The 27,055-nt window shown below is 34.2% G+C and overlaps 1 protein-coding gene across 1 annotated transcript in view; it reads left to right on the top strand.

Moving 5' to 3' along the window:
• cdon (cell adhesion associated, oncogene regulated) overlaps positions 1–27,055 on the top strand; it is an 81,615-nt gene that overhangs the window by 38,057 nt on the left and 16,503 nt on the right. Inside the window, exons 9-14 of the mRNA XM_056477973.1 lie at positions 523–697; positions 2,996–3,109; positions 12,325–12,531; positions 14,697–14,878; positions 17,941–18,046; positions 24,762–24,884. Of these exons, the coding sequence (XP_056333948.1) occupies positions 523–697; positions 2,996–3,109; positions 12,325–12,531; positions 14,697–14,878; positions 17,941–18,046; positions 24,762–24,884 (907 nt within the window). The remainder of the gene's footprint in view (positions 1–522; positions 698–2,995; positions 3,110–12,324; positions 12,532–14,696; positions 14,879–17,940; positions 18,047–24,761; positions 24,885–27,055) is intronic.

Genomic DNA, 27,055 nt, shown 5'->3' with positions numbered 1-27,055 from the left:
CTTAAAATGTTCACGCGTCTTTTTACGCGCGAATAGCGCCTGGTGTGAACACAGCATTAGAAGTGAAAGCAGGTGTGTTTCAGGACATGGATTAGATCAAATTTAACAAGGATGGAGATAATACATTTTCATGCACACAAACACATGCTCTTTGTCGGCAATGTCCTAGCGGTCACTTATCCATCAATGTAGAAAAGTGATGTAAAATTATAATTTTTGTAATTTAAAATTTTTTTGCATACTGACCACCGGGAAAACTCCCAATCATAGATATATGTGTATATATCTTTGGCTCTGGATGGCCAGTCCTCCACTGCACCTTGGTCCCACATTCATTTCAAAGGAGCGCTACTCTGTACTAAAATGGCGGCTCTATTGACTCATTCCTTCCAATAGACACCAATAGCGTAGGTGACATCTAATGTAAATATCAATGAGTTGTCCCAAAGAAAACGTACACAATTATTCAAATTAGTCCAGTAGTTTGAATAAGCAGATAAAGTCGTTTTGCTGTGCTTGCAGGTGGATGATATGGGGAATGTGGTGGGGAGCTGGCACACAGTGCGGGTACCCGGCAGCGAGAAGTCTCTGCCCTTGTCAGAGCTGGAGCCGTCCAGCCTGTATGAGGTCCTGATGGTGGCTCGCAGCGCTGCAGGAGAGGGACAGCCGGCCATGCTGACCTTCCGAACCGGAAAAGGTGAGAACACAGTGTGCAGTTCACACAGCTGAAGCACATTTTCACTGATGATGCTGTATTTCAGCGAATGGTAACATTGAGTACGTTTACATGGACACCAATACTCTGATTTTAATACGATTAAGACAATACTCTGATTAAGAGTCGACCATGTAAACAGAGATTTATCATGACCTTAATCTGACTAAAGTTATAACCGAACTAAACAGAACTGAAGTAAGACATGTGGAGTATGCCGATTTTAGTGTCATGTAAGATTTTCGCCGCATTTTGCGACAGGATATTCTCCACTATCAAGTCAGTGAAAGACCACAGACACCTGCATTGTGAAATGCGGAGGGTTTTTTTCCCAAGCGGCGAGTGGTATCACATTCCATTAAAACAACACTCTTCCAGCAGTTCATACTCTCATCCAATATCTCGTTTGTCACAGGGGGCATGCATGAAATGTTCCTGAATGAAAGTCAAAGTGCCAAACTGCAGTTAAAGTTGACAAATTAAACACCTGAAATTACATGAAACTCCTGAGGAATTATGGATAGTGTGAAGACGCAATGGCGTCAATTGAATTATGTGCTATAACATGTAAAACGGGATCATGACAGGATCATTCATAAAGCAACTCATGTAAACACCTTCATCATATTATTGTCTTATTCAGATTAAAGCAAATCATTCAATTATTGATGTCCATGTAAATGTAGTCACTGAAAATAGCTCAAGAATGGAATTAGGTGTAAGAAATTAATGTATTTTATGTACATTACTATTTAATAGTTGGGATCGGTTTTGTTTGCTTGATAGAAATGTTAACACTTTAGTTTAACTACCAATTCATACTATTAAATAATAGTTTATTGTCTGTGTAATATTAAGATATTGACTGTTTATAAACAGTACACATTCTGAATGACCTATGACCTGGAATGATACTATTAATAAGTAGCAAATTAGGAGTTTATAGCGCTGAAAGTCTTAGTTAACGTTTTGTTAACGGCAACATTTGTACCTTAATATAAAGTGTGACCAAAGAATTTAATATTTTTGTTCAGCAAGGATTAATTGAATTCATCAAATGTTAGTCAAGTTGTATAATGTTATAATAAATACATTTAATTTAATAAATGTTTTTTTGATAACTTTGTTCATTAAAGACTCTTAAAGAACTCTTGAATATGTTAAACATACTTTTGAAACCATTTTGAAAACAAATGTTACGCTTTCATATTTTCTAGCTCTTGCATGTTCATATATTAAGAAATAACATATCTGTAGTTATGTTTCTAATTACAAAAAGATTCAGCTTTAGTGAACATTTAAGGCTTTTTAACCAACCCCAAACTTTCAAAGCATATTATATTATATTATATTATATTATATTATATTATATTATATTATATTATATTATATTATATTATATTATATTATATTATATTATTTTATATTATATTATATTATATTATATTATATTATATTATATTATAAATATATTATTTTATATTATATTATATTATATTATATTATATTATATTATATTATATTATATTATATTATATTATATTATATTATATTATATTATAAATATATTATTTTAAATTATATTATATTATATTATTTTATATTATATTATATTATATTATATTATATTATATTATATTATAAATATATTATTTTAAATTATATTATATTATATTATATTATATTATATTATATTATTTTATATTATATTATATTATATTATATTATATTATTTTATATTATATTATATTATATTATATTATATTATATTATATTATATTATATTATATTATATTATATTATATTATATTATATTATAAATATATTATATTATATTATATTATATTATATTATTTTATATTATATTATATTATATTATATTATATTATATTATATTATAAATATATTATATTATATTATATTATATTATATTATATTATATTATATTATATTATATTATATTATATTATATTATAAATATATTATATTATATTATATTATATTATTTTATATTATATTATATTATATTATATTATATTATATTATATTATATTATATTATATTATATTATAAATATATTATATTATATTATATTATATTATAAATATATTATTTTAAATTATATTATATTATATTATATTATATTATATTATATTATTTTATATTATATTATATTATATTATATTATATTATATTATATTATATTATATTATATTATATTATATTATATTATATTATATTATATTATATTATATTAACTTTTCTTTCTCTTCATCTCAGAGCGGGCGTCCCCCAATAAGAATCCCTCCAAAGCTCCAATTGTGTCTCTTCCAGAGAAAACTCCAGAAGACAAAACTACCAACACTTATTATGGAGTGGTCATACATGACAGAGGTAAGAGGACGCCTCTCAACATTAATGTATTCTCTCTAAAATAGTTAATTACGAAATCAGAATCATACAGCTATGAACAAAATTGAGACCACCAGATAATACTGTTTCTCATAATTTACAGTTTATTGTTATGTGCTTGAATAAATAATTGTTTTTGGTCTACAAACTACTGACAACATTTCTTCTAAGCTTAAATAAGAATGTTGTCAGTTAAAACATAAAATGACTATTGGGAAAAAAAGGTTTTCTGAAATGTTTACAATGTTTTAACTTTGGTTAACATTAGTTATATTGACCAATTGTCATTTTCTCTCCCATCACCCGAAAAAAAAAAAAGATTATATATATATATATATAAAAAAAATAATAATAATAATAATAAAATCGAAATTTAATTTAATTTAATTTAAAATTTTAATAAATTAATCAGTTGTCATTTTCTAATTTAATTTTATTTAATTAAAATTTTTAATAAATTAATCAGTTGTCATTTTCTAATTTTATTTTATTTTATTTTATTTTATTTTATTTTATTTTATTTTATTTTATTTTATTTTATTTTATTTTATTTTATTTTATTTTATTTTATTTTATTTGTCATTTCATTGTCCTTTTCTTTCCCCCAAAAATTGAATAATAATAAATAAATAAAAATTAAATTTAATTAAATAAACAAAAACATAATTGAATAAAAATTTTATTTTATTTAATTTATCAATAGTCTTTTCATTATAATTTTCTTTCCCAAAAAAGCTCTAACTGCCAATATTTTTATTTAAAATATGGAAGAAATCTTTTCAGACCTTAATAGAACAAAATTAATATTAGCACAGTCTCATAATTCTCTTCATAGCTGTATGCCATCTGTGAAACACTAAAGGAGATCATCTGAAGCTGCTTGTTTTCATGCATTTTAGTCTACAGAAGTGCTCTAAAATCATGTTAGCTTTCATGTGTGAAAAACTTGTAGGATTGTTCCGATACCAATACTCATCAATACTGCAAAAATTCTGGCATCGGCGAGTATTTGAAGCCATAAACTGATCCAATGCCATCTTTTTAAATGAGACATATGCCTGCTATCTTTGCTTAACACTGCAAACCTGAAGTCAGTTCTTCTTCACTGCTTTGAATGCAAACACAGGAAGTTGTGCTGTACCACTGTTAAAGCAGCAACTTTTAAAGAGGTTATGTTTCTTAATTATTCATATTCATTTTTTTATATTTCTTATAAATAAATATTTCTTATTATAGCTCTGATTTTTAAAATGTTTTTAAAGATTTTAATTTGGGGTTTCAGTAAAGCACAGTAAATAATTTTATTGTTGAATGTCTGATAATAGACCTAATACAAATACTGCAGTTCGCTGTATTTGTAAATTTTTTATTAATGGGAAAGTCTGAAGCACACCGTAAATAAATTCTGTCAATTTATCCAGGGCTAGTAGTATGCACAACTGTTTCTACAGAGACATACTCAGGTATCAGTTCAGTACTCGCTATTGGCCTATACTCTGAGCTCAGGTGTTGGTATCGGGAATGGGAAAAGGGTATTGGAACATCCCTAAAATCGTGTATGAAAAAGCTATTTCAAATGTCTCCTTTTGTCTTCCTCATAAGAAAACGACACAGGGTTGAGCGAATGTTCATTTTTTGAGTTGAAGTTTTCTTATAACACGTTCAGGCATTGACAGATGTGCACATTTAGATCCTAATGGGTCCAGGCCTGCTCTTTTTTGCCACATAAATTTTGCTCTGTCTTTCTCTCTCTGCTTGCGTCTCTGTGTCTGTGGCTCAGAGCCCATTCAGTAAGTACTCCATCGACTCTGGCATGCTGTCGCTCTGTTGTGTTTGTGTTGGTTTATTTTATCTTTGTCTGCTCTTTTGGTTCACTGATGGATGTTGAGGTTACACTTGAAAACATGAAAGATACTGCTTATTTTTGGGAAAACTGAATAATTAGGGTGTAGTTTGTTTTAGGGCTGCACGATATTGGATAAATCTGATTTGTTTTAATTTGGTATCAGAGGTGGCTTATATGAAAGGCAAAGGCCTCTAGATTACACTTATTTTACCTAAATAAAATATGATCATGACTTGATTTTTAATTATTTAGTTAGAACAGTAAGGTCTGACTTTGCTTAGACAAAAGTCTTGTCACTTAACAGAAACAATGTACAGTATAGAATATAAAGTCATGGTGCGGTGGAAAAAGAATGAATATTGTGTATGACTCCCATGAGCTTGGAGGACTGCATCCATACATCTCTGCAATGACTCTAATAACTTATTAATAAAGTCATCAGGAATGGCAAAGAAAGCGTTCTTGCAGGACTCCCAGAGTTCATCAAGATTCTTTGGATTCATCTTCAATGCCTCCTCCTTCATCTTAATGTAATGTAATGGGCAGCACAAATGTTTTGAGACCTCAGGCTGTTGATGTTGCCATCCACTCTGCAGATCTCTTGGACACCCCCATACTGATTATAACCAGTGGTGTAGTCTGGGCTATAAGCACGTATACTCCGTATGCCTACTTTTTCCACAAGCTTTTTGGGTATCACGACTCATGAGAATTAATAATTGCGTATACCCTCGGTATACTCAAGATATATATATATATATATATATATATATGTATATATAATGCATCCTATACATATGCACACATGACACCTTCCTTACCTATACATATGACACTCTATACATACACACACACAATTAATATATGCACATGATCCATTCCATACATATACAGACATGATACACTTTATACGTTCCATACATGTTATACATATACATTCAACACATGATTCATTACATATATCCATACAATGCATCTTATACATTTACATACATGATATTCTTCATTCACACACAATGCATCCTATACATATATATACACACACGATACATTCCATATATATATATATATATATATATATATATATATATATATACAATGCATACATGATACACTCCTTACATGTACAAATGATACTTTATACACAATTTATATAGTACATGACACATTCCATACATATATGATGTACATACATGAAGCATTTTATATATATACACACAATGCATTCTATACATTTGCACACATGATACATTTCATCCATAAACACATACTCATACATTCCATACACTTACACAAGACACTCTCCATACATGAAACATTCTACATGACACTTTTCATACATGATACACTCAATGCATATGCACACATGATACAATCCTTACATGTACATATGACACTTTATACATATAGACACAAGGCATCCTATACACACACACAATTAATATATGCACATGATACATTCCATACATATACACGCACAATCCATTCCATACATGACACACTCCACAGACATATGCACACATACTGTATATACAATGCATCCTATACATATACGTCCATGAAACATTCTATACATATACACACATACTCCATACATATAGACATGATCCTGTCAGTGTCTGGGATAGAACCTGATACACTTTATACATACATGACACTCATATCTTATATGCACACATGATACATTCCAAACATGTACACTTGATACACACGATACAATGCATCCTATACAAATACACATTTACTCAAGACACTCTCCATACATGAAACATTCTATACATATGCACACATGACACACTCAATACCTATACATATGACACTCTATACATATACACACAAGGCATCTAATCACACACAATTAATATATGCACATGACACATTCCATACTTTATAAGTTCCATACATTTAATGCATGTTATACATATACATTCAACACATGATTTCATTCCATACATCTTATACATTTACATACATGACATTCTCCATACATGAAACATTTTATACATATACACACAATGTATCCTATACATATACATACACATGACACTCTATACACACAATTTATATAGTACATGACACATTCCATGTATATATATATACACGACACATACAATGCATTCTATACATATATGATACACATACATGAAACATTTTATATATATACATATACACACAATGCATTCTATACATACATATACATTTACACACATGATACATTTCATCCATATACACATACTCCATACATATAGACATTATCCTGTCAGGGTCTGGGATAGAACCCAGGTCTCTTGCACGAGAGGTGAATGACATTACCACTGAGCCACTGGCGGTTGATGAAGACAGCCATGCTGGTACACACCAGATACATTCCATACATGCACACACATGACACTGTCTATATATACATAATACATTTTATACATATACACACATGACACTCTCTATACATAATACATTTTATACATATACACACATGACACTCTCTATACATGAACCATTCTATACATATGCACACATGATACAATCCTTACATGTGCATATGACACTTTATACGTATTGACATAAGGCATCCTATACACACACAATTAATATATGCATCATATACAAATGATACATTCCATACACTTACACAAGACACTCTCCATACATGAAACATTCTATACTTATGCACACATGACACTCTCCATACATGAAACATTCTATACATATGCACACATGACACACTCAATACCTATACATATGACACTCTATACATATACACACAAGGCATCTAATCACACACAATTAATATATGCACATGACACATTCCATACTTTATAAGTTCCATACATTTAATGCATGTTATACATATACATTCAACACATGATTCATTCCATACATACAATGCATCTTATACATTTACATACATGACATTCTCCATACATGAAACATTTTATACATATACACACAATGCATCCTATACATATACACATATGACACTCTATACACACAATTTATATAGTACATGACACATTCCATACATATATATATATATACATACAATGCATTCTATACATATATGATACACATACATGAAACATTTTATATATATACATTTACACACATGATACATTTCATCCATATACACATACTCCATACATATAGACATGATCCTGTCAGGGTCTGGGATAGAACCCGGGTCTCTTGCACGAGAGGTGAATGACATTACCACTGAGCCACTGGCGGTTGATGAAGACAGTCATGCTGGTACACACCAGATACATTCCATACATGCACACACATGACACTGTCTATATATACATAATACATTTTATACATATACACACATGACACACCAGATACATGCACACCTAATACATGTGCGCACATGACACTCCTATAGGCGTCGTATACACACACACAATTAATATATGCACATGATACATTCCATATATCTATATATACACTCTCCATACATGAAACATTCTACATGACACTTTTCATACATGATACACTCAATGCATATGCACACATGATACAATCCTTACATGTACATATGACACTTTATACATATAGACACAAGGCATCCTATACACACACACAATTAATATATGCACATGATACATTCCATACATATACACGCACAATCCATTCCATATATGACACACTCCACAGACATATGCACACATACTGTATATACAATGCATCCTATACATATACATCCATGAAACATTCTATACATATACACACATACTCCATACATATAGACATGATCCTGTCAGTGTCTGGGATAGAACCTGATACACTTTATACATACATGACACTCATATCTTATATGCACACATGATACATTCCAAACATGTACACTTGATACATTCCATACAATGCATCCTATACAAATACACATTTACACAAGACACTCTCCATACATTAAACATTCTATACATATGCACACATGACACACTCAATACCTATACATATGACACTCTATACATATACACACAAGGCATCTAATCACACACAATTAATATATGCACATGACACCTTCCATACTTTATAAGTTCCATACATTTAATGCATGTTATACATATACATTCAACACATGATTCATTCCATACATCTTATACATTTACATACATGACATTCTCCATACATGAAACATTTTATACATATACACACAATGCATCCTACACATATGACACTCTATACACACAATTTATATAGTACATGACACATTCCATACATATATATATACATACAATGCATTCTATACATATATGATACACATACATGAAACATTTTATATATATATATATACATTTACACACATGATACATTTCATCCATATACACATACTCCATACATATAGACATGATCCTGTCAGGGTCTGGGATAGAACCCGGGTCTCTTGCACGAGAGGTGAATGACATTACCACTGAGCCACTGACGGTTGATGAAGACAGCCATGCTGGTACACACCAGATACATTCCATTCCAGATACCACACAATGCATTCTATACATTTACACACATGATACATTTCATCATGCATGGCTGTTCTCATCAACCTCCAGTAGCTCAGTGGTAAAGTCATTCACCTCTCATGCCAGAGACCCGGGTTCTATCCCAGACCCTGACAGGATCATGTCTATATGTATGGAGTATGTGTATATGGATGAAATGTATTATGTGTGTCTGTATATATATATATATATATATATATATATATATATATATATATATATATATATATATATATATTATATATTCATATATAGAATATTTCATGTACATAATGTGTCATACATATGTAAGAAGTGTATCATGTGTGCATTTGTATGGAGAGTGTCATGTGTGTAAATGTATAAAGTGTATCATGTATGGAATGTATCAGGTGTGTATATGCATGGCTGTGTTCAACAACCTCCAGTAGCTCAGTGGTAATGTCATTCACCTTTCATGCCATATAAATATGACACTCTTTACATATACACACAAGGCATCCTATACACACACAATTAATATATGCACATGATACATTGCTTATTTATACATATGACACTCTCTATACATAATACACATGCACATATGATACATTCCATACACTTACACAAGACACTCTCCATACATGAAACATTCTACATGACACTTTTCATACATGATACACTCAATGCATATGCACACATGATACAATCCTTACATGTACATATGACACTTTATACATATAGACACAAGGCATCCTATACACACACACAATTAATATATGCACATGATACATTCCATACATATACACGCACGATCCATTCCATACATGACACACTCCACAGACATATGCACACATACTGTATATACAATGCATCCTATACATATACATCCATGAAACATTCTATACATATACACACATACTCCATACATGATCCTGTCAGTGTCTGGGATAGAACCTGATACACTTTATACATACATGACACTCATATCTTATATGCACACATGATACATTCCAATCATGTACACACGACACACACATGATACATTCCATAAATATATACAATGCATCCTATACAAATGATACATTTACACAAGACACTCTCCATACATATGCACACATGACACACTCCTTACCTATACATATGACACTCTATACATATACACACAAGGCATCTAATCACACACAATTAATATATGCACATGATACATTCCATACATTTAATGCATGCTATACATTCATTCCATACATACAATGCATCTTATACATTTACATACATGAAACATTTTATACATATACACACAATGCATCCTATACATATACATACACACATATGACACTCTATACACACAATTTATATAGTACATGACACATTCCATATATATATATATATATATACAAACACAATGCATTCTATACATATATGATAAACATACATGAAACATTTTATATATATATATATACACACACACAATGCATTCTATACATACATATACATTTACACACATGATACATTTCATTCATATACACATACTCCATACATATAGACATGATCCTGTCAGGGTCTGGGATAGAACCCGGGTCTCTTGCACGAGAGGTGAATGACATTACCACTGAGCCACTGGCAGTTGATGAAGACAGCCATGCTGGTACACACCTGATACATTCCATACATACACACACATGACACTGTCTATATATACATAATACATTTTATACATATACACACATGACACTCTCTATACATGAAACATTCTATACATATGCACACATGAGACACTCAATGCATATGCACACATGATACAATCCTTACATGTGCATATGACACTTTATACATATAGACACAAGGCATCTAAACACACACAATTAATATATGCACATGATCCATTCCATACATATACAGACATGATACGTTCCATACATTTAATGCATGTTATACATATACATTCGACACACATAATTCATTCCATACATATATACAATGCATACTTTCCATACATGCACATATGACACTCTATACACACAATTTATATAGTACATGACACATTCCATACATGAAACGTTCTACATATATATACATAGTTTATACATATAAAAAAGAGTATATATTTTATACATAGACACATAATACAATCCTGTCAGTTGCTGGGATAGAACCCGGGTCTCTGGCATGAGAGGTCAGTGACTTTACCACTGAGCTACTGGAGGATGATAAAGAGAGCCATGTTGGTACACACCTGATACATTCCATCCATATACACACATGATACACTATACATATGCACAGATGATACAATTTATACATATGCACACATGATACATATACACACCTGACACATTCCATACATATACAGACATGATAAACTTTGTATGCACACATGATACAGTCTATACATATACATATTTCTGTGAGAATCTTGGGTTCATGCGGGTTCCAATAGGTCTTCTGCAGTATTTGTGATGATTGAGATTCAGTTCAACAGATGATTCATCAGAGAAATCTACCTTCTGACACTTTTCCAAATGATCCACTAGAAGTCAAGTTATTATTTGTTGCTCTTACAACTGGGATCAACGACAAGACTTTTGTCAGATAGTGTCCAAATATTAGTCCCATGTTTTTTCATAAAACAAGTCAAATTACCTACTAGCGTAGAAAGTAAAATAATCTTGTTTTCGCTCTGAAATGTAGATATTTGGACTACAAACAAGACAAAATTTATTTTTTCATAAATCATATAAATTACATATAAATACAGTAATTAAATACAAACAAATACAATTATAGTCCACACTATTACGGATGTGCACGTTGCGATATTGATGCTGAAACAATATGTTGTTTGTATTTTTTTTCCTGACTTCTGATTTGTTGGATCCATTCTCTAGTTCCTGAGGCTCCAGACCGTCCCACAATCTCAATGGCGACAGAAAGTTCTGTTTACGTCACATGGATTCCTCGAGCCAATGGCGGCTCTCCGATCACGGCATTTCGCGTGGAGTACAGAAAACAGGGCCGTAATGGAGACTGGATTATCGCGGCCGATAACATCTCACCGCTTAAACTGTCGGTGGAAGTGCGCAACCTGGAGCCAGGTGAGGTTACTGCAGTATGTTTTAAAATTTTTATAGAAAAACTGACCAACAGTTTACTACCATTTCATAAAAGAGCTACAGGTTTGATGAGGTAGTTTTAACAGCACCAAAAAAAGACCAAGGATAATCACAAAGTGCGCTACAGTACTGTTTATTTAAAGGGCCACAAAACCCCTGTGTCTTAGCAGGGTGTTTTCACTCCTCTAGTTTGTCGGGGGAGGGAAAGAGGGAAGGTTTTGCAAAAAATGGAAGTTGCGGTTCGAGCATGCGCTGATTTTCACAGAGGCAAAATAACACAGACACAGGGGAAAAAGACAGTGACATGCGTTTACATAGACATCAGTAATCAAATTATTTGACAAATTCTTAATTTGTCGACTGTAACTGCAGTTTGGCACTTTCACTTTCATTCAGGAACATTTCATGCATGCCCCCTACGAAAAACAAGATATTGGATGCGAGGAACTGCTGGAAGAGTGTTGTTTTAATGGAATGTTTGATACCGCACAGCAAATCAGAGAAAAAAAACTCCACATTTCTATAGTATAGACTATACTGTCAGAAAATTTAGCGAAAATCCTGCACGAGGATAATAGTTTGATTGCGGTGTTTACTTGTTTACACTCGGAGAGCAGCATTTACAGCGGATCTTCCAGTCTATAATATTGTAGTGATATTAACGTACTGTAAACTTAGTAACTAAATCATTCTGAATAAGGTACGTCTTTAAAAACTGAAAGAGTACAGTTAACGATACAAGCTAACTTTGCCCCTAAATAAACATAAACAAAGAACACTGATCACACACCAAATCTGTAGAAACAGGACAATCAACACCAACTGAAACCACATGTTTTTTAAAAGAAGACGAGCAACAAATCCGGATTTCCGGATGCGAACAGCTCTCGGGTAAAAAATGTTTCTTACAAACATATTTCTGTCTTGTACACTGTAGTCCACATGTGAGTCCAGTTGCGCTCTCATAGCGGGAAATGAAAACAAAATCTTCGTTGCAGCATATTTATAATTGCAACACTGATGACCCATGTCTCCAAACAATTCTTCTTCCTCTTTTTTTGGCAACAAAACGTGTCGTCTCTCTGCCAACTGAACACTGTTTTTTTTACCTGGTTGAATAAAGAAACATAAAGATGTGCTTACGACTGTCAAAACTCTCAAAAACGACATGCTTGTTACCATATTTGCTTGCGCATCGTAATCACAGCTTTTTGGTTGAAAAGCAATTGATTATGCAGGCCTACCTGGTATTATTCATATATTCATTGTTCACTAATCAAATTACTAATGATTAAATCTTAAAGAATAGAGCAACCATACATTTGTGTTGAATTTTAGTTAGCTTATTTATTAATGTTTATCTTTTAACCATATATGCTTTAGACATTTATATTATTAGCTTTTGGTTATTTATATAATGTCATGGTTCATTATTTAATCATTTATTTAATGATTACTGATTTACTGGTAAATTCTTTGTAATTTTTTTAAATATATAATTTATTATTATTTCTCTTATTACTTTCTTGGTAACACTTTACAATAATGCTTCATTAGTTAATGATAGTAAACGAATTTATTAACATGGAATATATATATATATATATATATATATATATATATATATATATATATATATATATATATATATATATATATATATATATATATATATATATATATATATATATATGAAAAACACATTTATTACAGTATTTAATAAACTGGTAATCCATTAGTTAATGTTATTTAATGTATTTATTAACATAAAAATCTATGAAATATATATATATATATATTTAATACAATATTTATTAATTTTTATTAATGTTAGTTAATGAAAATAGAGTTCTTTATTAGATCATGTTAACAAGCACAACTTTGGATTTTTAGAAATGAATTCAATGTTGAATAGCTATAATATATAACTAAATGTTGAATTATGAATAATACATGTTATTGTATGATACATTACTAAAAATCATACATGCTAATACAAGTATTGTTCATTTTTAGTTCATTATTAATTTTTCCCCATTGGTTAGAAATTCAAAAACATTGTCCGTAAATCCTGTACATATAATTAAAACATGGTGTACAAGAAGCTTTACATGAAGTCTTACTTGGTCTAATGTTTTTTCAAACAGGTTCCACGTACCGTTTCCGTGTCATTGCCATGAATATCTATGGTGAAAGCCCAGCTAGCGCCACCTCCAGGCCATACCAGGTCTCCATGTCAAGTTCACCCGTCTCGAACCGTCCGGTCACTGGGCCTCACATCTCATCCACTGATGCTGTTAGTGATACTCAGATTCTGTTACGCTGGACTGTGAGTACACTTCTGAAAACAAACACCAGTGCACTACATTCGCATACTTTACCGTGTACTAACTGCCAAATAACATGACATGGTTTGGGTCAGGTTCTGAGAAGGTCTGTCACAATAATCAATTTATTGACTTATCGTGCAATATTTGGACCTCAATAATTTTTGGTGTTGCAATATACATTCACCGGCCACTTTATTAGGTACACCTTACTAGTACCGGGTTGGACCTGCTTTTGCCGTCAAAACTGCCTTAATCCTTCATGGCATAGATTCAACAAGGTACTGGAAATGTTTCTCAGAGATTTTTGTCCATATTGACATGATAGCATCACGCAATCACTGCAGATTTGTCGCCTTCACATCCATGATGCAAATCTCCTGTTCCACCACATCCCAAAGATGCTCTATTGGGTTGAGATCTAGTGACTGTGGAGGCCATTTGAGCACAGTGAACTCATTGTCACGTTCAAGAAACCAGTCTGAGATGATTCGTGCTTTATGAAATGGTGCGTTATCCTGCTGGAAGTAGCCATCAGAAGATGGGTACACTGTGGTCATAAAGATATGGACATGGTCAGCAATAATACTCAGATAAATTGGACAGGTGTACCTAATAAAGTGGCCGGTGAGTATTTTCTAATTGGGCCACTTCAGGCTACCAAAAACTAACAGTGTCCGCCCTGAAGGTTGCTAGGGATTTAGAAATTTTGCAAGCCCTGGTTTGTCATTCACAAATATCCAACGTTACTCCTATAATAAGAGGGAAAAATTTTTTACGAAGGCAGTTGGCTATAGAGGCATTAGACAGCGAGGCAGCAGCTTTCTGTCAGGCACTCAATAACTCATCACTGAATAAACTGTGAGTTTTTCTATCATTCCGTGCTTCTGTATGTGTATTATTAGCACATTAATCTTATAAAGGGTCTCGCCACTTGTACAAACAAATGTTGTTTCTGTTTCTGGCCTGTTGAAGGAATAACGCTGGAACCTCACATTAGCAGCTCAGAGCTTTAAACCTAATGTGTGTGTGTGTGCGCGCTAATGTTTTAGGCATATGCCTTTTATATCTAATGGCCAATTTAATTACACTCACATTTCATGCTTAATTCGAAAATGAGAGTGTAAAAACTGTCCAGAACTAACCACATAACAAGCTCTCTCACAACGGGCCTCTACGTTTTTGTTTTTTTTTGTTCTTCTCTGCGTTGCCAGTTGTGCTCAATTGTTTTCAGCACATTAGCAGTGTTTGTGTCTAGTTTTCCAGACATGATGTTGTCGTTTTTCCACATCAGCCTCCGAGAGACATCCTAAAATGACCAGTCACACCTGTAATTGGCAGAGATATGGTCACTGGGCCAGTTTTTGCTGGAAAAAGTGTGTGCGCGACATCAGTGTTAGCAGATTAAGAGGCTTTATCCTGTGGAATGGAGAGAGATGAGCTATTTTTAGAAGACATGCATGAGAAGAAAAGGGTCTGACGGGTCTCTAAGGAGTTCATCCAGAATTGAAAATGTTGCACCTTAATGCTTTAGCAAACCTTTATGATTTTTTAGTGGAAAAGTTGTATTTTTCAAAAGTACTATTTGTTATTACAAGCTTCAGATATGGAATTAAAACATCATAGGAGTAACTGGTATGAATTTTTCAGGTCAGAGGTCAGTTTTGCTATTGACTGAATTAAATACTAAATAAATTTAGAAACTTATCATTTTTGAAATATGATTTTGAATTTAAATGTAAGAAAATCACATCTAAAATTACTTTTTATTTAATTTAATAATTATTCTAATTATTCAATACATTAACATTAACAACATTTTCATTCGATACTTTTTAAAAATATTTTTATTATCATTTTTGCAGACAGAAAAACAAGGAAGAAACCCATCATGAAACAATAATCAGTGCAAAATGTAAAATAAAGCATGAAACAAGGGAAAATGGCCACATAAAAGACATACCTGTACAGTTGAAGTCAGAATTATTAACCCCCCTGTTTTTTTCCCAATTTCTGTTTAACGCAGAGATTTTTTGACCACATTTCTAAACATAATAGTTTTAATAACTCATTTCTAATAACTGATTTATTTTCTCTTTGTCATGATGACAGTAAATAATATTTGACTATTTTTCAAGACATTTCTATACAGCTTAAAGTGACATTTAAAGGCTTAACTAGGTTAATTAGGTTAACTAGGCAAGTTAGGGTAATTAGGCAAGTTATTGTATAAAGATGGTTTGATCAGTAGACTATCAAAAAAATTTGCTTAAAGGGGCTAATAATTTTGACCTTAAAATGGATTTTTAAAAATTAAAAACTGCTTTCATTCTAGCTGAAATAAAACAAATAAGACTTTTCCCAGAAGAAAAAATATTATCAGACATACTGTGAAAATTTCCTTGCTCTGTTAAACATCATTTAGGAAATATTTAAAAAAGAAATAAGGGGGGCTAATAATTCTGACTTCAACTGTATATGACCTACAAAAGACACAGCAGTGGATGTAAAGAGAAAGAAAAAACGTACAAATCTTCAGAAATTAAACAACCCTATTAGTCCTTAAGGTGTTTTAGATAGAAAAACTGGATTCCACGTTTTATCAAATTTTGCAGAGTTCCCAGAGGTGGTATATCTAATTCTTTCCCAATGTAAAGTGGAGGTGAATCCAAGAAGCCAGTCAAAAAAAAAAAACCTAACATTTTTCTTTCAGAAACAAAGGACAACTTTCTTTCTTAGCTATAATCATGCCAAAGACATGCGCAAAATGTTGCAGGTTCAAGCCTCGGCTGGGTCAGTTGGCATTTCTGTGTGGAGTTTGCATGTTCTCCCCGTAGGTGAATTTGGGAAACCTAAAATGTCTGTAGTGTATGTGTGTGAATGAGTGTGTATGGATGTTTCCCAGTGATGGGTTGCAGCTGGAAGGGCATCCGCTGCATTAAACAAATGCTGTCTTGATTCTAGTTAAACTTTAGCTATCTTATCTTATCCATAACCAGTAGCAAGTGTGTAATGAGGAAACAAAAATGGTCTAATTTGCTTTTTCCTCGACTCTCTTTCATAGTACACTCCCTCCAGCAATAACAACACTCCCATCCAGGGCTTCTACATCTACTATCGGCCAACAGACAGCGACAATGACAGCGACTACAAGAGAGACGTGGTGGAAGGTGAGAGCTTGCTGTCTGTCTATATTCTGTTGTTGCTCATATTTCACAAACTACTTGCACAAATATAAATAAACAGACATGAAGTACTGACATTTTTTTATTAGAAAAGAATAAGATTTTCACTATTTAGAAGTCATTACACACAAATATTTGACATATACAGTTAAAGTCGCAATTTTTAGCCCTCCTGTGAATTTTTTATTTATTTTTTATTTCCCAAATGAGGTTTAAACAGAGGAAGATTTTTACCAGTATTCATAATATATATATATATATATATATATATATATATATATATATATATATTTTATTAATATTATCTATAATATTTTTTCTTCTTGGAAACGTCCTCATTTTAATTCGGCTAGAATAAAAGCAGTGTTTAAATTTTAAAAAAACTATTTTAGGGTCAATAAAATAAAATATTTATTATTATATTAATAATTTATTATTATAATAATTTATTATTATTATTATTATTATTTTCTATTGGCTACAGAACAAACCACTGTTTTCTAATGACGTGCCTAATTAACTTTCCTAGTTAACATAATAACCTAGTTAAGTTTTTAAGCTGAATACAAGAATCTTTGCAAAATAAAATAAAAACATTATGCACTGTCACCATCGTTAAAGACAAAATAAATTACTAATTAAAAATATAATGTTTAAAAATGTGTTGAAAAAGCTTCTCTCTGTTAAACATCATTTAATTATCAAATCATTCCCTTTGTCTCCATCCCGATAGCGGGACGCTTGAGTTTACTTTACTATATTGCAATTTAATTTTATATAACTACTATATATAGTTGGAAATGTCTAACTTATATGAATACATATTTTACTGTTGTTGTTTTTTTGTTTTTTATTCTTTAGGAAGTGTAATAGAGAAATACATTTACTATCAGCCTTCAACCTGTGAGACCATTTGCGGTTACATATTTAATCCATAATGTTATAGTCGAAACATAAAGCAATCCTGATAAACTATATATCATTTGAAGGCTTGAAATTTCTAGTTTCCAAATCTGATGACTGATAGATATTACTGAGCAACAGTTATTTATTAATTTGCAACAAGAATACTGATCAGAGTCATAAAGCATTACTTTGCTACAGCAATCCACATTTAATGTTTTTTAGAGGCTAAATTCAATTCAATTATTTCCAAACTGCCCATGCTACTTTAGAATTTGATGCCTGCTTCACAATTATTGTCAAAAGCATGAAAAATATGGTTCATATTCCTAAATATTGGTGATCATAAGATCACCAATGGAAACTTTGGCCCAATCGTAATTCTACCCCTTAGCCCTTCCCCTTACCACGTGAAGGGGTAGGGGTGTCCCAATTCTCTTTAGCTTGGAGGCGTAGGGCTAAGAGGGAGGGCTAGATAGCCCTTTAAAGGGAGATTTTTTTTAGGACCACACTCGAAACCAAGGGGTAAGAAAATTTCCCAGAATGCAACAGCTACAGCGGGCAATATAGCTGCACCCGGAAGTCAGGAGATACATAAACTAGTATTTTTTGTCATTATTACGAATTTTTACAACAAACAAGCACATGTTTTAATACATTCATATCGGCGTTCGTGTTTTACCATCATGCTTTAAAAAAACCGCTAAAATAAAAACCGCTAAATTTCGCTACATACATACTTTCATATCTGACACTCTGTTTCAAGGGCCAAGGTGAAGGGGTTAGGGTTCAAAAATAGATTTGGGATTGGGCCTTTGTTATCCGGTGGTCATGTTTTGGTACTTCGGCCAAACAAAATCTTACAGAAAGCTAATTTTTTCATATATCAACTTCAAATTTGGAATTTAAATTGGTTGGGTATTTAGCTTTGATTTTCTGTCAAATTGGAGCTAAAACAGGTTTCATAACATACATATTTTATATAATATAATAAACTATACATTAGTGTTGTCACAATACTGGAATTCGATATTAGTCGGTACTGAAATTTTAAAAACATCCATTTCCCGCTAACATTTGAACACATTCTTAAACAGCGCTGATTTGCCATTGTGTTCACATGCTCAACAGAAATGACTGTGATTGGCCGTGAAGGTCATCAGTTCACCGAACTCATCGCTGTTTACTGAGTGTAAACACAGATACAGGGACACTGGAGCGTTTTAAAACAGAGAAGATCAGCTGGTTTGTCTATAAGCTGACAAACGAGCGATCTGTTGATGAGTTGACTAATCTTCAAGGCTTTAAAACTCTCTAGTGTCCCTGTATTTGTGGTTACACTGGGTAAACAGTAGAGAGTTTGGTGAACTGATGACCTTCACGGCCAATCACAGTCATTTCTGCTGAGCATGTGAACACAATGGCACATTAGCGCTGTTTAAGAACGTGCTCAACAGCGTTCAAAAGCGGGAAATAGACGTGTTTAAAATTTCAGTACCGATTGGTGTCGAATTCCAGTCTCATGACAACACCACTATACATTTATTGTTTTATTATTTTCAGAAACTTAAAGGCACAAAACTTATTTTTTTTTACTTTTTAAACTTTTTTACTACAATCCGACAGGTGTCTTCTTTAAAGTGAGGCCAAGCTTAAATCTGTACTCGAAAGCATTGAAGATCCTCTGCAGGCACAAGACGTCAACATGACATCATATTGACTTTGTACCCCAACGTCGTGGGGATTTTGGATTTTATTTGGAAATGAAAAACGCGTTGACGTCAGAACCCAACGTCAGGCCAATGTCAATGTTCAACATCCAACCTAAAATCAACCAAATATCAATGTCTTATCATGTTACATCTTGACATTTCTGTGGACGTTCCCACTATAACATCTATCAGACGTTGGATTTTGATCACTTTCCAATACAACCTAAAATCAACCAAATATCAACGTAATTTAGCGTCGTTAGTTGACATCAAAATAACATTCTCCTTAGACGCTGGCTAGACATTGAATTTTGGTCCCCTGATGTCATGACCTAAATCTAACGTAATATTAATGTCTTATGAGGTTGTGTGCCTGCTGGCTTGGCAATCGTTTATGTTGAACATGTCATTTTTATGTCTTTGTTGAAGGGGTTAAAATAAATCAAATTTCACAGGAAGGCTAACAATTTTGACTTCAGCTGTAAGTGCTGTGTCCAATCAGAATGAAGCATTCCAGAGCGGCGTGTAGTACGAGTGTGTAATGTATATTCAGTCTCAGAGGGGGGCGGGACAAGGAAAGCGTAATCTGTTGATTGATGTGTAGTGAGTCCTGCGCTTAGAGTAATGAGCCAGTGTAAAATGTGTTTTTAATAAATGGCTGTCGCACTAATGGACCTGAACTGAAACCCGACACTGGCCGCTCGGAGAGGGACTCAGGTTTCTTCTGAGAGGAATGTTAACTGCCGTCGCCTCTCCTCGGCCTCCTATTTTTACTTTATACCCCCCGATTCTCTCCATTCATATTGGCTCCTCAATCCTCAAACAGCACGTTGTCAGAAAGACGCTGAGCAGATAAGATGACCTCATAGGTCTCAGCATGTACAGACATACTGTAGGTCAGGAGTGTGTCCTGCTGATTTTCCTTGCCAATTTATGTTTGCAAGCCATTTTACGGTCTCTAGATGGTCAACATAACATCATAATTTTATATATTTCTTTTGTCATCTGATTGATTATACCAGTGGTTCTCAAAGTGGGGGTCGGGACCCCTCGAGGGGTCGCAGGACAGTGAAGGGGGGGTGGGGGTCGCCTGGTGATTTCCAAAAATCGATATATTTTTATTAAACTATAAGAATTACCATATTTTAGCCATAACCTACTAAAAAGAAAAAATAGTCGTTTATAGTTACTATATACTATATGGTTACTATAGTAGCTTATGGGTACTAGTTCTATTGGATTGCGACCCCTGGGGTAATTACATTATATTAAAGGCACAGCAATAGCGTCAGATACAGCAGATTGATTTTATAACACCAGGTTAAACTTTCTAGCCCATTTACAGCACTGACATACATTAAAATAAATAAATGAAGAATAGACTTGGGTTTATTGGTGTGTGTGTGCCATTGCATGCAAGGTTTCTGTATTTATAACCACCTCAGAGGATATTGGGGGTCGCGAGTCACTGGCATTGTTATTTTGGGGGTCGCGGGCTGAAAAGTTTGGGAACCCCTGGATTATACAGTTGAAGTCAAAATGATTAGCCCTCTTGTGAAATTTTTTTCTATTTAAAATATTTCCCATAAGTTTAAAAGAGCAAGGAATTTTTCACAGTAGTTCCTATGATATTTTTTCTTCTGGAGAAAGTCTTATTTGTTTTGTTTCGGCTAGAATGAAAGCAGATGTTTATTAGCTATAATAATAACGGGCGGCATTGTGGCTCAGTGGTTAGCACTGTTGCCTCACAGCAGGCATCTCTCTGTGGAGTTTGCTTGTTCTCCCTGTGTTTGTGTGGGTTTCCTCAATGTGCTCCGGTTTCCCCCACAGTCCAAAAACGTGCGCTATAGGTGAATTGAATAAACTAAATTGTCCGTAGTTTATGAGTGTGTGTGTGTGAACGAGTGTGTATGGGTGTTTCCCAATACTGGGTTGTGGTTAGAAGGGCATCCGCTGCATAAAACATATGCCTGAATAGTTGGCGGTTCACACCGAAGACGGTGAGAGCGTCAAAGTTCGCTCTGGCCACCCTGGTGACAACACTGTCGTTCGCTCTGTCAGTCAAAAAGTCTGTCAAAAAAGTCAGTGGAGTTGGCGCCAGTGGTGTAGTGGTTAGTGCATCGACACATGCACTCCAGTGCTCACGGCGACCCGAGTTCGATTCCGCCTCGCTGTCCTTCCCCTCTTTCTGCTCCCCATGCTTTCCTGTCAATACTCTCTACTGTCCTCTCAAAAGTAAAGGTGAAAACTCCGAAAAAATAATTCTAAAAAAAAAAAGACGTGAGTCGACAGCGGCCTCTTGTGGGTTTACGTGAGAACAGCAGCCACGAATGGCACTCGCGAGGGAAATTTGAGATCTCAAAAAGCGTACACAGCGGCCTCTCGTGGATTCGCGAAAACAAAAACTGCAGAAAAACGTGTCGTCGTGACGTATTTGGTGGTCTCCAGAAATGTCTGTAGAGCCTGGGTTGAAAGTAATCATATTGAGTACTCATAACTCACATTGTAATTTATTTCGCACTATTTAAATCAATTCAGTGGTGGCAACTAAAAAAACATTGGAATATTGCGTGTGCAGGAAAAACCTGCATTAAACAGCCTGCGAAGCATTTTTCATGTGTGTGTGAGTTTGTAAGTGTGTGTGATTTCAGTTTTTCCCTCTCTCTCTCAGTGCAGTGCAGCAGCTGGTCATTTAGTGTGCACAAGCATGCTGTAACTGTATTAAATAAAGCCGAGCGAGCTGCACAAATAAAATATTGTGGCACAAATTGTAATTAGAGAGCTGGCTCTTGGCTTATGTGTGTGTGAGGCGGCTGCTACGAGCTGTGAGTGTGTGTAGGTGTGTGTGTGTGTGTACACAGGGCCTTGAGTGTGTTCAGTGGGAATACTGGAGCCAGGCCAGAACAAACGTTAAGCTGCCTTATAAGGAGCCTGTCTGCAGCAGAGCAACTGTCTGAATCCTTCTGGGACACTGTGAGAATGAGTGTGTGCGTGCTTGTGTGTGTGTGTGTGTGTGTGTGTGCGCGCACGTTTGTCTGTGTGTATGTATGTATGCATGTATGTATGTTTGTGTGTGAGAAAGATACATAGAGAGAGGAAATATTTGTGAATATGTCTGTGTGTGTGTGTGTGTGTGTGTGTGTGTGAGAGAGAGAGAGAGGAAATGTTTGTGAATGTGTGTGTGTGCATATGTATGTATGTATGTATGTCTGTGTGTGTCTGTATGTGTGTGTGAAAGTATATGTGTGTAAATAAGTGTGTGTGTGTGTATGTGTGTGTATGAGAGAGAGAGAGGAAATGTTTGTGAATATGTGTGTGTGTGTGTGTGTGTGTGTGTGTGTGTGTGTGCGTGTGTGTGTGTGTTTATGTCTGTGTATATGTATGTATGTATGTACGTATGTATGTATGTGTGTGAATGTGTATGTGTGCATGTGTGTTTGTATGTGTGAGTGTGAGAGAATGTGTATGTGTGTGTAAATAATTGCGTGTGTTTGTGTGTATGTGTGTGTCTGTATGTATGTGTGTGAATGTGTATGTGTGTAAATAGGTGTGTATGTGTGTGTATGTCTGTCTGTCTGTTTATGTGTATGTGAATGTGTGTGTATGTATGTATGCGTCTGTGGTAATATGTGTGTATGTGTGTGTGTCTGAATATATGTATGTGTGTGTGTCTGTGTGTATGTGTCTGTGTTTGTTTGTATGTATTTGTGTTAATATGTGTGTGTGAGAGAGAATGAGAATGTGGGTCTTTGTATGTATGTATGTGTGTGTGTGTGTGTGTGTGTGTGTCTGTAAGTATGTGTGTTTGTATGTATGCGAGTTTGTGTGTGTGTGTAAATGTGTGTAATTATGTGTGTGTCTGTATGTGTGTGTGTGTGAGAGAATGTGTGTGTATGTTTGTGTAAACATAGTTGTGTGTGTGAATATGTGTGTCTATGTATGTGTGTAAATAAGTGTGTGTGTGTGTGTTAGAGAAAACTGAGACAAATGAATTGTGGTTAGGATTGAACAACACATGCTTTGAGAGAAGCTCTTGTCCTTCAGTACAGCCGCTCTCATTGCATCCTTTCCCTTCCTGCCCCCAGGCTTCAAATTCTGGCACATGATTGGTGAACTCCAACCTGAGACGTCCTACGACATCAAGATGCAGTGCTATAACGACGGCGGCGAGAGCGAATACAGTAACGTCATGATCTGCGAGACCAAAGGTGAGAGTCTGAAGTATCGTCACAGGAATGCTATACTTAACATGCAGACAGGAACCCGTAAAGCCCCGGCGCTAATGACAGAGGGAAGCCAGCTATGGTTTTATTAGCGGGTAGACAAAGACAGACATTGTGCTGAGTCTCCTTGACATCATTCACTGATAACTGGCCTTAATGCAACACTGTTGAAATCCAACCAGAGTGTCATTCACAGCCAGAGCAAATAAAAACATCAGACCTGCTGCTACAACAAACTTTAAGGCCGACAACAGATGCATTGTTGTGTGCTAGCACTTGTTAGGGTTCTGGATTATTGCTAATACTTGGGGATAGACATTTCAACAAATCTACGATCCTAAGATTTAAAGAATTAGTATTAAATTATGCATATTTATACTGTCTAATTAGTTTTACAGTGCACCAAATCAAGCACTTTGTAAGCAACAGAGCTTTAAATGTGCTGTATGTAAGTGTTTGCCTCTTCTAAAGCATAAATTTACCATAATATGTTTGCAGATTTCTGAAAAACAATGCTGAAGTCAGTTATTCTGCTTTGAAATTGTGCACTACATGCAGGAATGTCTTTGTTTTGATCCCTTTAACCTGCCAAATGCCAGTTTAGCCAATTATATTTCAGCACCCTGGGTTGCCTTGCTGGAAAACAGCGTATTTCATTCAGTCAGTCAGGAAGACTTTCAAAGTATGTGTCTGTGACCGAAATGCGACCTCCAGTGGACAGTAGCAGACTCCGAAATGTGACACATTGATTTCACATGAGGGGGTTATTTGTTAGCAATTAGTATAAATATTATGAGCGTAAACATTAGGTGAGCAGGTTACATTGTAACCCTGTGTCCTAACAACACGCTATGTGACGAGGTACGCAGTGATAAGCCAGTTGGCTGTTTGCACCAGACGACACACGACAGAAATTTAAATACAGCCATTCAGAAGCACAGAATAGTGCACTCACTGCACTCAAACGAAATGGTAAGGTTTATAATCTAATTAATACATATTAGACCTTACTCACACTATTTACGGTTGCCTTGAACCGGGTCGAAGCACACTTGTCCCCCCTCTCTCGTTTCCCCCGACGGCCAGCACTCACACTACATTCGGGCCTGAGCACACTTACATCATCGATGATGCGCTGTTCAGTAAGCATGCATATTAATGAAGTTGCACCTCATACACAATAGAGTGCGCTGACTGATTTGAACCAAGTTTTTTTTAATGAATCTTGCTTTGTACTCGCCAGTAAAGACATCCAGTCTACAAGCTTCAAAATTTTGTTTCAAACCGGAAGAACGAATTTGCTAGAAATAATGCAAAAACAACCAATTTTCACTTTTTAGTGAAATATATGTGTCCTAATATTGTTTTTAGCAGGGTGGGACACATATGACTGTCAACATCTCAAAAAAGGTGTTTTGGTGTTTCGTGACCCTTTAACATTTTCAAAATTTTCAACATCTGAGGTGAACTATCTGCTGCTGCTTTCAGTGGTATAGCAATAAACGTCATGTGAAATGGCATTCAAACTCACATTATTAGCATTTAACACTGAATAATGAAAATGAGGTGTACCTGGGGGGATTACTCACCTGTTTGCACTGGCTGACAGTTGCTGCTCGCATCATATTCAAAGCTCTGATGTTTGCTTACAAAGCGTCCTCTGGCTTTGCTCCTTCTTATCTGCTCTCACTTCTGCAGATTTATGTGCCCTCCAGAAACTTGCGTTCTGTGAATGAACGTCGTCTCGTGGTTCCATCCCTAAGAGGGAAGAAATCACTTTCCCGAACTCTCGCATTCAATCTGCGCAGTTGGTGGAATGAACTCCCTAACTGCATCAGTCACTTGCTGTCTTCAAGAAACGACTAAAAACTCAACTGTTTAGTCTCCACTTTCCTTCCTAATCTGTAACTGCCTCTCTGGTTATACCACTAACTGTACTCTCTCTCTAAAAAAAAAAACATTTCCTTACTAATGCTTTGCTTCTTAGACTTTACACACCTGAAACTTGCCTATAGCACTTGTTCACTGCTGCTCTTATAGTTGTGTAAATTGCTTCCTTGTCCTCATTTGTAAGTCGCTTTGGATAAAAGCGTCTGCTAAATGACTAAATATAAATGTAAATTATTGTCAGTTTTCTGTTGTTCAGCTGCAAGAAA

The sequence above is a fragment of the Danio aesculapii genome, chromosome 18 (genome assembly GCF_903798145.1).
Source record: "Danio aesculapii chromosome 18, fDanAes4.1, whole genome shotgun sequence".
Lineage (NCBI taxonomy): Eukaryota > Metazoa > Chordata > Actinopteri > Cypriniformes > Danionidae > Danio > Danio aesculapii.
This window is presented reverse-complemented; position numbering and strand designations above follow the sequence as displayed.